The 15,307-nt window shown below is 39.6% G+C and overlaps 1 protein-coding gene across 2 annotated transcripts; it reads left to right on the forward strand.

The window, feature by feature from the left end:
• Positions 1-2,425: 2,425 nt before the first annotated feature.
• LOC118209393 (olfactory receptor 4C6-like) lies at positions 2,426-11,119 on the forward strand. 2 transcript variants are annotated; one of them, XM_035384646.1, is made up of 3 exons: positions 2,426-2,503; positions 2,695-2,760; positions 9,923-11,119. In XM_035384646.1, exon 3 carries the CDS (start codon positions 9,929-9,931, stop codon positions 10,937-10,939), a length of 1,011 nt encoding a protein of 336 aa, XP_035240537.1. In that variant the 5' UTR covers positions 2,426-2,503; positions 2,695-2,760; positions 9,923-9,928; the 3' UTR covers positions 10,940-11,119. The 2 variants fall into 2 exon arrangements, with proteins under 2 accessions (XP_035240537.1, XP_035240536.1); XM_035384645.1 differs by lacking the exons at positions 2,426-2,503; positions 2,695-2,760 and adding an exon at positions 9,464-9,483.
• Positions 11,120-15,307: the final 4,188 nt, after the last annotated feature.

A 15,307-nucleotide genomic window follows, 5' to 3' on the forward strand; every position in this document is an offset into this window, starting at 1 on the left:
CAAATCAACCAGGAAATTGATAAATCCAGCAATCGTGAAAAACCGGAAATGGAAATGTTTTTCAAACGGTTAATAACTCATGGATAATTTGGGACCCCAAGGCAAAACCAAGGGGTTTATTGGGTGGGCACTTGAACATATGGAGTATCACATCTAAAAGTGATCAAATCCAACATCTTTTAATTGAGTCTAATTTAGATTTTCTCTGCTTATCTGAAACATGGCTTCACGAACATGCACCATCAGCAGCCTTAGTAGTACTTGGGTATGTTAATTTTAGAAGGGATAGGGTGGGTTTAAAGGGAGGTGGGGTCATGATTTATGTCAAAGATAACATTCATTGCGAAGAAATCCGTTGGTCAAATTATGAGTTGGAATGTATTGGTCTAAATGTAACCCTATCGCCACAAATGTCCTTTATCCTTATTGTCATTTATAGACCACCCTGATCAAATATTGATTTTTATGAGAAACGTAATAACATGCTGAAAGAATGTAATTTTAAGTAAGAGGTGATCATTATGGGTGACTTAAATATCAACTGGGAGGATAAATTATCTAGGAAAAACCTCAAGCACCTTACTGATGGTCTGGACCTATCGCAATTGATTCAAGGGCCTACAAGAATAACAAATTCCACCAGCACTCAGATTGACTTAGTTTTTAGCAACAGACCCGAGAGAATTTTAACCCTAAGATGGGTCTAAGCAAGAAGTGGGTGAGCCTAGGCCCAGCCAGGCCCACCCATAGCCACACCCCTGCTTCACAGCTAGAGGGCTGATCTAGGATCAGTTCTGTGTTCTAGCTAATAATGGATGAGGATAGGATGTGGACATCGGAAACCTGATCCTCAATCAGCACTCTTACTCTGACACACTGTTTGAATAAGAACACCTTGAATGAATACCTAACAAGATTCCAGATAAGGAGTCCTCTTAATCCACTGTCAACATGTATGGAAACTGCAGTGATGCCAAGAAATCCTTGGTCATTGTCAGACTGAGGATGTCTTGCACATTAAGAACTGGACCATATGGGTGCCATTCATATGTACAGACAGGTGATACATTAAAGTAAATACCTAAGTAAGTCAGTGGAGAAACATAACCAATGGAGATGCTTCCATACAGATGTACTGCATGATACAATTAAGCAATTAACATCCTATCATGCTCTGTGGTATGCATAAAAATGCTGAGTAGGTGCAGCTGACCTTGATTTTGCATCAAGATGTGAAGAGGAAAAGATCTAAATGACTTTGAAAGAGGATTCATTATTGGGGCACGGATGGCAGGAGCTTCAGTCCCAAAGACTAACAAGTGGGCGAGTCCGAGCGTGGCGTACACCAAGAGAATGGTACAGGCCTGAATGCCTGCCCCCCATACAGTGAGTTTATCAAGGCTTTTCGATTGGAATGCAGCATCCATTTCGGGCTAGGCTATGGCAAGGAACGGTCAGTGCCATACCTTGCCATATCCAAACAAGGTCTCTGGCTATCGAAATCAATGTTAATACATTTCCTCTGAATACTTTTGAAGAATTGTATTATTCCTCATATTATGCTAATTAGTTTTCAGTTAGCCTATTCACATATTCATTATCATAGCCAATGAATATATATGCTTTATTCACAAAACATTGTTGTGTCTATGTTATTTCTCTAAATCAGGCTCTATGGATATACACAATACCGATTGTTAAACTCAACTGTTCTGAATAATCCTGAGAGAAGAGGTTGATGTGGGGAAGTTCTGCGGTTTGGCCATGCTGGACTTGCAAAAAAGCATTTGATACAGTTGACTATGGGATTTTAATTGATAATCAACTCTGCAGAAATTATATTATTTGGTTCCAAAATTAAGCTTGGGAAATCACCAGGATTCAATGTCAAAGCTGGGAACTCCCAGATTATTGCTGAACCACCTGTTAATTATCAGGGATGTGTCTGAGACAATTGTCTATCTGGGGAAAGTATGGCTTTAAAAGCCATTACAAAAATAAATCATAGGACTAAATTTCTTGCTCCAAAAGATTTATTTTTTGGAAAATGCAACACGACAAATGTTAGCAGAGGCTTTGATACAAAGCCACTTTGATTATGCTGCTTATCTGTGGTATGATGGTCCACCTCAGCGACCCAAACATGAATTACAATCAGCACAAAATAAACAGATGTTTCCACTCTAGTCTTGCTTGACAGGTGATGTACAGATTTAATATTTTTAATTTGGGTTTAGCACCACAAAAACCTTTTCTTACGCACTCTGCAGCTGTTCTAAACAGTTTTAAAAACAAGACCACTCTTAATGAGAGATGGGAATATGTTGGATACCTCACAGGTGTTGATTGGTCTGAGCTGTAACGTCACACGGTGGTGTGTATTTTTACATGGTTGTGTCATTATAAAAGAGTCAACAGGAGAAATATCTCTTTCAGTCACCAAGATGTGGTGTATGATCACAGAACTTTTCTCTGAAGGCAAATATTCTTTCAAAAGAATCAGGTATTTACCAAAAAATCTTTCAGACTAGTAGAATATTTATTATCTATATTATTCTAAACCTTTCTCAGTCATGTTTATCAGTGATATTGTATCAATCTTGTTAATTTGTTCATTCTATAAAGGATGTTTTAAAACAAGAACATCAATTATGATCAACTAACGGTAAATAAGAGATTATTTTTCTGTTACAGTTGAACTGAAGTATCGCCATAAGTGTGGTCACCGATTTCTTGATGAGTACATTTTAATGAAATAAGGTACTGTATGATCTTTTTTCACTTTAATTTGTTCATTTAATCAATGATGCATTTTACAGTGTAAAGAGAACACATTAAGATCATTCATGCCTTAATCAGTTCTGTCTCCTAAATAATTTGCAATGGATAAAAAAATAAATTAAGTAGAGGCTTCAGAAACGGACATAAACAATAAAAAATACTGAGGACATGACCTTGGTGGGCCAGCACGATGGTGCAGTGGGTAGCACTGTTGCCTCACAGCAAGAAGGTCATGGGTTCAAATCTCGGCTTGAGGCCTTTCTGTGTGGAATTTGCATGTTCTCCCTGTGTCCGTGAATGGTGTGTGTGCACCTGTGATAGATTGGTGGCCTGTTCAGTGTGTATTCCTGCCTCTGGCTGGAATAGGCTCCAGCACCCCCCGCGACCATGCTCAGGATAAGCGGGTATAGATAAAGGATGGATGGATGGATTAACTTGGTGGGGGTGGAGGAAGGTCCTTGGTTCGAATCCCAGCCGGGGCCCCCCTGTATGAAGCCTGCATGCTTTCCCCGCACCCATGTTGGCCTTCTCTGGGTACCCCAGCTTCCTCCCCCAGCCCAAACAACATGCAGCTTAGGTGAATTAGAGAGTCTAAATTGACCCTAGTTGTGTGTGTGCGTTTGTGAGTGAAGTGTGTGTGTGTGCTCTGAGATGACCTGGTGAACTCTCCAGGGTGTATTCAATGCATGCTGGAATAGGCTTCAGCACCCCCTGTGACCCTGACAAGGAATAAGCAGGTATAGATGATGGATGAATGGACGGATGGATGGTGTACAGTGCTGGTGCCCTCAAAACTGTAGGCTAGTCATGAGCCTAGATGGGCTGACTGATCTATTCTCATCTTTACATAATGCAATACGATTATATATATAATTACATTTTATCATTTTAAGTCAGAATTGGTTAAAAAAAAAAAAAAACAATTGTACTATATGTTACTTAAAATGCAAGTGTTCACTTGAACATTTTCAGTGCAGCAACCACAAAATAGAACTCACCAAGCTGATTTTGTGAAGTTAAAAGTATAAAATTTGCACGGCCTCCTTAGCCAAATTCAACAGGATGACATGCTAATTTCATTCTTATCAGTACAATGTCAAGATTGTTTCCAAATTATGTTCTCTTGTAAACTGCATATAAATTAAGAAGCTCTTCAGTGTAAGGGCTTCTTCAACACCATATGTTGATTGAATTCAGAATCAGTAAGATATAAGTCCTCAATTTTAAACAAATCCTCACTTACTCTACATTCAGGTGACCATGGAAAATGTATCTGCTGTGACATCCTTCATTTTGACAGCATACACTGAACTGGAAGATCACAGATATTTATACTTCATATGTTTCCTTCTTTTGTACATTGTGATATTATTGGTCAATTTAGTTCTTATTGTAGTCATATGCACTGAGAAAAGTCTTCATGAACCTATGCATTTGTTTATATGTAGCTTATCAGTTAATGGAGTGTGTGGTAGTACAGTTTTATTTCCATCTATGCTTAGTCATTTGCTATCCCATCATTATGAAATATCTCTGCCCTTCTGTCTACTACAGATATACTGTATGATCACATGTGCTTTAGTTGAATTTACTATTTTAGCAGTGATGAGCTATGACCGGTATGTTGCTATCTGTCACCCATTACACTATCACCTCCTCATGTCCCCTAGAAAGGTTTCTGCAGCCATTGTATTATCCTGGGTTGTTCCCTGTGTTTACTGTGCATTTTATTTATTATCAACTGCCCAACTGTCATTCTGTGAAAGGCATATAGAAAAAATGTATTGTATGTATTTTGAATTAGTTAAACTGTCTTGCTTTGATACAACAATTTTGCGATTTTTAGGACCAGCATTAATGATTGTTTGTCCTAGTTCTCAGATCGTCATGATATTATTTTCCTATGTACGTATACTCAGAGTCTGCATGTCTGCTTCTAAGCAATCTCAAGCCAAAGCTCTTCAAACATGCACCCCACACTTACTGTCTGTGATTAATTTTTCTGTGGGATGCTTATTTGAGGTCATCCAGAGTCGTTTCAACATGAGTCACATACCTCATCAGGCTCGCATATTCCTATCCCTGCACATGGCCATAGTTACCCCATTGTTTAATCCTCTCATTTATGGAATTAGCATTCAGGCCATTAAAGTTCAGATTTTCAAATTGCTGAGTAGCAAAAGAAGTGAAGCTGACGGCGAACGGAAACAACGAGCGAGCGCAGGCAGCTGTGCTGCGGTGTGCCACGCCAGCGAGGTGCCTGGATGACAGTCTGCTACCGACGACCGCCGCCAAGACGCCAAAAAACGAGCACCATCCAGTTACAGCAAGTAACAGTGATTACAGAACCTCCTCAAGACCAGTGCATAATGACGATACTCTGAACTTTGTTTCAAATGTCTGTAATCCAACCAACATTAAAACGCGTGTGGCTGAAAGAAACGCCAACAAATCAACCAGGAAATTGATAAATCCAGCAATCGTGAAAAACCGGAAATGGAAATGTTTTTCAAACGGTTAATAACTCATGGATAATTTGGGACCCCAAGGCAAAACCAAGGGGTTTATTGGGTGGGCACTTGAACATACGGCGTATCACATCTAAAAGTGATCAAATCCAACATCATTTAATTGAGTCTAATTTAGATTTTCTCTGCTTATCTGAAACATGGCTTCACGAACATGCACCATCAGCAGCCTTAGTAGTACTTGGGTAGGTTAATTTTAGAAGGGATAGCGTGGGTTTAAAGGGAGGTGGGGTCATGATTTATGTCAAAGATAACATTCATTGCGAAGAAATCCGTTGGTCAAAATATGAGTTGGAATGTATTGGTCTAAATGTAACCCTATCGCCACAAACTTTATCCTTATTGTCATTTATAGACCACCCTGATCAAATATTGATTTTTATGAGAAACGTAATAACATGCTGAAAGAATGTAATTTTAAGTAAGAGGTGATCATTATGGGTGACTTAAATATCAACTGGGAGGATAAATTATCTAGGAAAAACCTCAAGCACCTTACTGATGGTCTGGACCCATCGCAATTGATTCAAAGGCCTACAAGAATAACAAATTCCACCAGCACTCAGATTGATTTAGTTTTTAGCAACAGAGCCGAGAGAATTTTAACCCCAGGATGGGTCTAAGCAAGAAGTGGATGAGCCTAGGCCCAGCCAGGCCCACCCATAGCCACACCCCTGCTTCACAGCTAGAGGGCTGATCTAGGATCAGTTCTGTGTTCTAGCTAATAATGGATGAGGATAGGATGTGGACATCGGAAACCTGATCCTCAATCAGCACTCTTACTCTGACACACTGTTTGAATATGAACACCTTGAATGAAAACCTAACAAGATTCCAGATAAGGAGTCCTCTTAATCCACTGTCAACATGTATGGAAACTGCAGTGATGCCAAGAAATCCTTGGTCATTGTCAGACTGAGGATGTCTTGCACATTAAGAACTGGACTATATGGGTGCCATTCATATGTACAGACAGGTGATAAATAAAAGTAAATACCTAAGTACGTCAGTGGAGAAACATAACCAATGGAGATGCTTCCATACAGATGTACTAGCCTACATGATACAATTAAGCAATTAACATCCTATCATGCTCTGTGGTATGCATAAAAATGCTGAGTAGGTGCAGCTGACCTTGATTTTGCATCAAGATGTGAAGAGGAAAAGATCTAAGTGACTTTGAAAGAGGATTCATTATTGGGGCACGGATGGCAGGAGCTTCAGTCCCAAAGACTGCTCAACTGGCTAGTGTTTCAATAGGAACAATGACTAAAGTGACATGTGCTTTCAGATCTATGATAGAGACATCAGTAAATAGGGTCGGAAATTGTGGTCAAAAGCGCACATTAGCAGACGGTAAAGCACGTGCATTAGATCAATATGTAAGGAAAAACAGAAGAGTGACTCTTCCTTGGGCGACTGAGAATGTCAATGCATGACGTGATCACTCTGTGTCAGCTAGAACAGTCCATCAACAACCACATACAGAGGGATATTATAGTAGAGCTGCAGAGCACAAACGCTCTCATTACAAAGACAAATGTACATCTGAGAGTTCAGTGGTACAAAAACCATAGGCACTGGTCTACAGAGATGTGGAAAAAAGTGATATGGTCAGATGAGTCATACTTCACTATATTATCGACAAGTGGGTGAGTCCGAGTGTGGCGTACACCAAGAGAATGGTACAGGCCTGAATGCCTGCCCCCCATACAGTGAGTTTATCAAGGCTTTTCGATTGGAATGCAGCATCCATTTCGGGCTAGGCTATGGCAAGGAATGGTCAGTGCCATACCTTGCCATATCCAAACAAGGTCTCTGGCTATCGAAATCAATGTTAATACATTTCCTCTGAATACTTTTGAAGAATTGTATTATTCCTCATATTATGCTAATTAGTTTTCAGTTAGCCTATTCACATATTCATTATCATAGCCAATGAATATATATGCTTTATTTACAAACCATTGTTGTGTCTATGTTATTTCTCTAAATCAGGCTCTATAGACATACACAATACCGATTGTTAAACTCAACTGTTCTGAATAATCCTGAGAGAAGAAAAGAGGTTGATGTGGGGAAGTTCTGCGGTTTGGCCATGCTGGACTTGCAAAAAAGCATTTGATACAGTTGACTATGGGATTTTAATTGATGAATTCCACGCAAGTGGTTTTAGTAGATGACTTATAAGATGGTTTTATTCATATTTGTCAGATTAGAAAGGTAATGGATGTTTTTGGGACACCAAGACCCATAGGGTGCGGGGTACCACAGGGAAGTGTCTTGGGTCCACTCTTCTTTTTATTTTACATTAATTACTTAAAGGCAGCCTCTTCTTGTCACCTTTTCACACGTCCTAAAGACTCGGGCGTCCTTGATAAAACAGCTGTTGAAAAAGTGCTAAGCGTAGAAATACAAAATCTGGGTGGATCGCTTTCCGATAATCAACTCTGCAGAAATTATTTTATTTGGTTCCAAAATTAAGCTTGGGAAATCACCAGGATTCAATGTCAAAGCTGGGAACTCCCAGATTATTGCTGAACCACCTGTTAATTATCAGGGATGTGTCTGAGACAATTGTCTATCTGGGGAAAGTATGGCTTTAAAAGCCATTACAAAAATAAATCATAAGACTAAATTTCTTGCTCCAAAAGATTTATTTTTTGGAAAATGCAACACAAAAAATGTTAGCAGAGGCTTTGATACAAAGCCACTTTGATTATGCTGCTTATCTGTGGTATGATGGTCCACCTCAGCGACCCAAACATAAATTACAATCAGCACAAAATAAACAGATGTTTCCACTCAAGTCTTGCTTGACAGGTGATGTACAGATTTAATATTTTTAATTTGGGTTTAGCGCCACAAAAACCTTTTCTTACGCACTCTGCAGCTGTTCTAAGCAGTTTTCAAAACAAGACCACTCTTAATGAGAGATGGGAATATGTTGGATAGCTCACAGGTGTTGATTGGTCTGAGCTGTAACGTCACACGCTGGTTTGTATTTTTACATGGTTGTGTCATTATAAAAGACTCAAAGGGAAAAATATCTCTTTCAGTCACCAAGATGTGGTGTATAACCACAGAACTGCGAGCACTCAAATCTTTTCTCTGAAGGCAAATCAAAAGAATCAGGTATTTACCTAAAAATCTGTCAGACTAGTAGAATATTTATTATCTATATTTTCCTAAACCTTTCTCAGTCATGTTTATCAGTGATATCGTAACAATCTTGTTCCTTTGTTCATTCTATAAAGGATTTTTTAAAATCAAGAACATCAATTATGATTTACCATTGTAAATAAGAAATTATTTTAATTATTAAAATTACATTAATTATTTTTCTGTTACAGTTGAATTGAAGTATCACCATAAGTGTGATCGCTGATTTCTTGATGAGTACATTTGAATGAAGCAAAGTACTGTATGCTCTTTATTCCACTTTAATTTGTTCATTTAATCAATGATGCATTTTGCAGTGTAAAGAGAACATGTTAAGTTCAATCATGCCCTTCCTAAATAATTTGCAAAGGATGTTCTCACTAAAAAACAAAATGAATTATAGGCTTTAGGGTAGCACTGTTATAGGGTGGGTACCACTGTCGCCTCACAGCAAGAAGGTTGTGGGTTCAAATCTCGGCTTAAGGCCTTTCTGTGGGGGGTTTGCATGTTCTCCCTGTGTCCGCGAATGGTGTGTGTGCACCTGTGATAGATTGGCGGCTTGTTCAGTGTGTATTCCTGCCTCTCGCTGGGATAGGCTCCAGCACCCCCCGCGACCCTGCTCAGGATAAGTGGGTATAGATAATGGATGGATGGATGGAAGGATGACCTTGGTGGGGGTGGAGGAAGGTCCTTGGTTCGAATCCCAGCCGGGGCCCCCCTGTATGAAGCCCGCATGCTTTCCCCGCACCCATGTTGGCCTTCTCAGGGTACCCCAGCTTCCTCCCCCAGCCCAAACAACATGCAGCTTAGGTGAATTAGAGAGTCTACATTGACCCTAGTTGTGTGTGTGTGTGTGTGTGTGTGTGTTTGTGTGTGTGTGTGTGTGTGTTTGTGAGTGAAGTGTGTGTGTGTGTGTGTGCGCTCTGAGATGACCTAGTGAACTGTCCAGAGTGTGTTCAACGCATGCTGGAATAGGCTCCAGCACCCCGTGACCCTGACCAGGAATAAGCAGGTATGACGGATGGACGGATGGATGGTATACAGTGCTGGTGCCCTCAAAACTGTAGGCTAGTCATGAGCCTAGATGGGCTGACTGATCTATTCTCATCTTTACATAATGCAATACGATTATATATATATATATATATATATATAATTACATATTATAATTTTAAGTCAGAATTGGTTAAAAAAAATGAAAAGTATAAAATTTGCATGGCCTCCTTAGCCAAATTTAACAGGATGACATGCTAATTTCATTCTCATCAGTACAATGTCAAGCTTGTTTCCAAATTATGTTCGCTTGTAAACTGCATATAAATTAAAAAGCTCTTCAGTGTAAGGGCTTCTTCAACACCATATGTTGATTTAATTCAGAATCAGTAGGATGTAAGTCCTCAATTTTAAACAAATCCTCACATTCTTCTCCACCTCAATTACTCTACATCCAGGTGACCATGGAAAATGTATCAGCTGTGACATCCTTCATTTTGACAGCATACACTGAACTGGAAGATCACAGATATTTATACTTCATATGTTTCCTTCTTTTGTACATTGTGATATTATTGGACAATTTAATTCTTATTGTAGTCATATGCACTGAGAAAAGTCTGCATGAACCTATGTACTTGTTTATATGTAGCTTATCAGTTAATGGAGTGTGTGGTAGTACAGTTTTATTTCCATCTGTGCTTAGTCATTTGCTATCTGATAATTACGAAATATCGCTGCCCTTTTGTCTACTACAGATATACTGCATAATCTCATATGTTATAGTTGAATTTACTATTTTAGCAGTGATGAGCTATGACCGGTATGTTGCTATCTGTCACCCATTACACTATCACCTCCTCATGTCCCCTAGAAAGGTTTCTGCAGCCATTGTATTATCCTGGGTTGTTCCCTGTGTTTACTATGCATTTTTTTTCATATTATCAACTGCCCAACTGCCATTCTGTGAAAGACATATAGAAAAAATGTATTGTATGTATTTTGAATTAGTTAAACTGTCTTGCTTTGACACAACAATTTTGCGAATTTTAGGACCAGCATCATTGATTGTTTGTCCTAGTCCTCAGATCGTCATGATATTATTTTCCTATTCACGTATACTCAGAGTCTGCTTGTCTGCTTCTAAAGAATCTCAAGCCAAAGCTCTTCAAACATGCACCCCACACTTACTGTCTGTGATTAATTTTTCTGTGGGATGCTTATTTGAGGTCATCCAGAGTCGTTTCAACATGAGTCATGTACCTCAAAAAGCTCGCATATTCCTATCCCTGCACATGGCCATAGTTCCCCCATTGTTTAATCCTCTCATTTATGGAATTAGCATTCAGGCCATTAAAGGTCAGATTTTCAAATTGCTGAGTAGCAAAAGAAGTGAAGCTGACGGCGAACGGAAACAACGAGCGACCGCAGGCAGCTGTGCTGCGGTGTGCCACGCCAGCGAGGTGCCTGGATGACAGTCTGCTACCGACGACCGCCGCCAAGACGCCAAAAAACGACCACCATCCAGTTACAGCAAGTAACAGTGATTACAGAACCTCCTCAAGACCAGTGCATAATGACGATACTCTGAACTTTGTTTCAAATGTCTGTAATCCAACCAACATTAAAACGCGTGTGGCTGAAAGAAACGCCAACAAATCAACCAGGAAATTGATAAATCCAGCAATCGTGAAAAACCGGAAATTGAATATTTTTCAAACGGTTAATAACTCATGGATAATTTGGGACCCCAAGGCAAAACCAAGGGGTTTATTGGGTGGGCACTTGAACATATGGAGTATCACATCTAAAAGTGATCAAATCCAACATCTTTTAATTGAATCTAATTTAGATTTTCTCTGCTTATCTGAAACATGGCTTCACGAACATGCACCATCAGCAGCCTTAGTAGTACTTGGGTATGTTAATTTTAGAAGGGATAGGGTGGGTTTAAAGGGAGGTGGGGTCATGATTTAAGTCAAAGATAACATTCATTGCGAAGAAATCCGTTGGTCAAATTATGAGTTGGAATGTATTGGTCTAAATGTAACCCTATCGCCACAAACTTTATCCTTATTGTCATTTATAGATCACCCTGATCAAATATTGATTTTTATGAGAAACGTAATAACATGCTGAAAGAATGTAATTTTAAGTAAGAGGTGATCATTATGGGTGACTTAAATATCAACTGGGAGGATAAATTATCTAGGAAAAACCTCAAGCACCCTACTGATGGTCTGGACCTATCGCAATTGATTCAAGGGCCTACAAGAATAACAAATTCCACCAGCACTCAGATTGACTTAGTTTTTAGCAACAGACCCGAGAGAATTTTAACCCTAAGATGGGTCTAAGCAAGAAGTGGGTGAGCCTAGGCCCAGCCAGGCCCACCCATAGCCACACGCCTGCGTCACAGCTAGAGGACTGATCTAGGATCAGTTCTGTGTTCTAGCTAATAATGGATGAGGATAGGATGTGGACATCGGAAACCTGATCCTCAATCAGCACTCTTACTCTGACACACTGTTTGAATATGAACACCTTGAATGAAAACCTAACAAGATTCCAGATAAGGAGTCCTCTTAATCCACTGTCAATATGTATGGAAACTGCAGTGATGCCAAGAAATCCTTGGTCATTGTCAGACTGAGGATGTCTTGCACATAAAGAACTGGACTATATGGGTGCCATTCATATGTACAGACAGGTGATAAATTAAAGTAAATACCTAAGTACGTCAGTGGAGAAACATAACCAATGGAGATGCTTCCATACAGATGTACTGCATGATACAATTAAGCAATTAACATCCTATCATGCTCTGTGGTATGCATAAAAATTCTGAGTAGGTGCAGCTGACCTTGATTTTGCATCAAGATGTGAAGAGGAAAAGATCTAAGTGACTTTGAAAGAGGATTCATTATTGGGGCACGGATGGCAGGAGCTTCAGTCCCAAAGACTGCTCAACTGGCTAGTGTTTCAATAGGAACAATGACTAAAGTGACATGTGCTTTCAGATCTATGATAGAGACGTCAGTAAATAGGGTCGGAAATTGTGGTCAAAAGCGCACATTAGCAAACGGTAAAGCACGTGCATTAGATCAATATGTAAGGAAAAACAGAAGAGTGACTCTTCCTTGGGCGACTGAGAATGTCAATGCATGACGTGATCACTCTGTGTCAGCTAGAACAGTCCATCAACAACCACATACAGAGGGATATTATAGTAGAGCTGCAGAGCATAAACGCTCTCATTACAAAGACAAATGTACATCTGAGAGTTCAGTGGTACAAAAACCATAGGCACTGGTCTACAGAGATGTGGAAAAAAGTGATATGGTCAGATGAGTCATACTTCACTATATTATCGACAAGTGGGTGAGTCCGAGTGTGGCGTACACCAAGAGAATGGTACAGGCCTGAATGCCTGCCCCCCATACAGTGAGTTTATCAAGGCTTTTCGATTGGAATGCAGCATCCATTTCGGGCTAGGCTATGGCAAGGAATGGTCAGTGCCATACCTTGCCATATCCAAACAAGGTCTCTGGCTATCGAAATCAATGTTAATACATTTCCTCTGAATACTTTTGAAGAATTGTATTATTCCTCATATTATGCTAATTAGTTTTCAGTTAGCCTATTCACATATTCATTATCATAGCCAATGAATATATATGCTTTATTTACAAACCATTGTTGTGTCTATGTTATTTCTCTAAATCAGGCTCTATAGATATACACAATACCGATTGTTAAACTCAACTGTTCTGAATAATCCTGAGAGAAGAGGTTGATGTGGGGAAGTTCTGCGGTTTGGCCATGCTGGACTTGCAAAAAAGCATTTGATACAGTTGATTATGGGATTTTAATTGATGAATTCCACGCAAGTGGTTTTAGTAGATGACTTATAAGATGGTTTTATTCATATTTGTCAGATTAGAAAGGTAATGGATGTTTTTGGGACACCAAGACCCATAGGGTGCGGGGTACCACAGGGAAGTGTCTTGGGTCCACTCTTCTTTTTATTTTACATTAATTACTTAAAGGCAGCCTCTTCTTGTCACCTTTTCACACGTCCTAAAGACTCGGGCGTCCTTGATAAAACAGCTGTTGAAAAAGTGCTAAGCGTAGAAATACAAAATCTGGGTGGATCGCTTTCCGATAATCAACTCTGCAGAAATTATATTATTTGGTTCCAAAATTAAGCTTGGGAAATCACCAGGATTCAATGTCAAAGCTGGGAACTCCCAGATTATTGCTGAACCACCTGTTAATTATCAGGGATGTGTCTGAGACAATTGTCTATCTGGGGAAAGTATGGCTTTAAAAGCCATTACAAAAATAAATCATAAGACTAAATTTCTTGCTCCAAAAGATTTATTTTTTGGAAAATGCAACACAAAAAATGTTAGCAGAGGCTTTGATACAAAGCCACTTTGATTATGCTGCTTATCTGTGGTATGATGGTCCACCTCAGCGACCCAAACATGAATTACAATCAGCACAAAATAAACAGATGTTTCCACTCTAGTCTTGCTTGACAGGTGATGTACAGATTTAATATTTTTAATTTGGGTTTAGCGCCACAAAAACCTTTTCTTACGCACTCTGCAGCTGTTCTAAGCAGTTTTAAAAACAAGACCACTCTTAATGAGAGATGGGAATATGTTGGATAGCTCACAGGTGTTGATTGGTCTGAGCTGTAACGTCACACGCTGGTTTGTATTTTTACATGGTTGTGTCATTATAAAAGACTCAAAGGGAAAAATATCTCTCAGTCACCAAGATGTGGTGTATAACCACAGAACTGCGAGCACTCAAATCTTTTCTCTGAAGGCAAATCAAAAGAATCAGGTATTTACCTAAAAATCTGTCAACTAGTAGAATATTTATTATCTATATTTTCCTAAACCTTTCTCAGTCATGTTTATCAGTGATACCGTAACAATCTTGTTCCTTTGTTCATTCTATAAAGGATTTTTTAAAATCAAGAACATCAATTATGATTTACCATTGTAAATAAGAAATTATTTTAATTATTAAAATTACATTAATTATTTTTCTGTTACAGTTGAATTGAAGTATCACCATAAGTGTGATCGCTGATTTCTTGATGAGTACATTTGAATGAAGCAAAGTACTGTATGCTCTTTTTTCCACTTTAATTTGTTCATTTAATCAATGATGCATTTTGCAGTGTAAAGAGAACCTGTTAAGTTCAATCATGCCCTTCCTAAATAATTTGCAAAGGATGTTCTCACTAAAAAACAAAATGAATTATAGGCTTTAGGATAGCACTGATATAGGGTGGGTAGCACTGTCACCTCACAGCAAGAAGGTTGTGGGTTCAAATCTCGGCTTAAGGCCTTTCTGTGGGGGGTTTGCATGTTCTCCCAGTGTCCGTGAATGGTGTGTGTGCACCTGTGATAGATTGGCGGCTTGTTCAGGGTGTATTCCTGCCTCTCGCTGGGATAGGCTCCAGCACCCCCCGCGACCCTGCTCAGGATAAGTGGGTATAGATAATGGATGGATGGATGGAAGGATGACCTTGGTGGGGGTGGAGGAAGGTCCTTGGTTCGAATCCCAGCCGGGGCCCCCCTGTATGAAGCCCGCATGCTTTCCCCGCACCCATGTTGGCCTTCTCAGGGTACCCCAGCTTCCTCCCCCAGCCCAAACAACATGCAGCTTAGGTGAATTAGAGAGTCTAAATTGACCCTAGTTGTGTGTGTGTGTGTTTGTGAGTGAAGTGTGTGTGTGTGTGTGTGTGCGCTCTGAGATGACCTGGTGAACTGTCCAGGGTGTGTTCAACGCATGCTGGAATAGGCTCCAGCACCCCGTGA

Source organism: Anguilla anguilla, chromosome 12 (genome assembly GCF_013347855.1).
Source record: "Anguilla anguilla isolate fAngAng1 chromosome 12, fAngAng1.pri, whole genome shotgun sequence".
In the NCBI taxonomy this organism is placed as follows: Eukaryota; Metazoa; Chordata; class Actinopteri; order Anguilliformes; family Anguillidae; genus Anguilla; species Anguilla anguilla.

Bases quoted from the DNA above. Each gene is read 5' to 3' on its own strand.
- LOC118209393 (XM_035384646.1), top strand. From the start codon at position 9,929: ATGGAAAATGTATCAGCTGTGACATCCTTCATTTTGACAGCATACACT.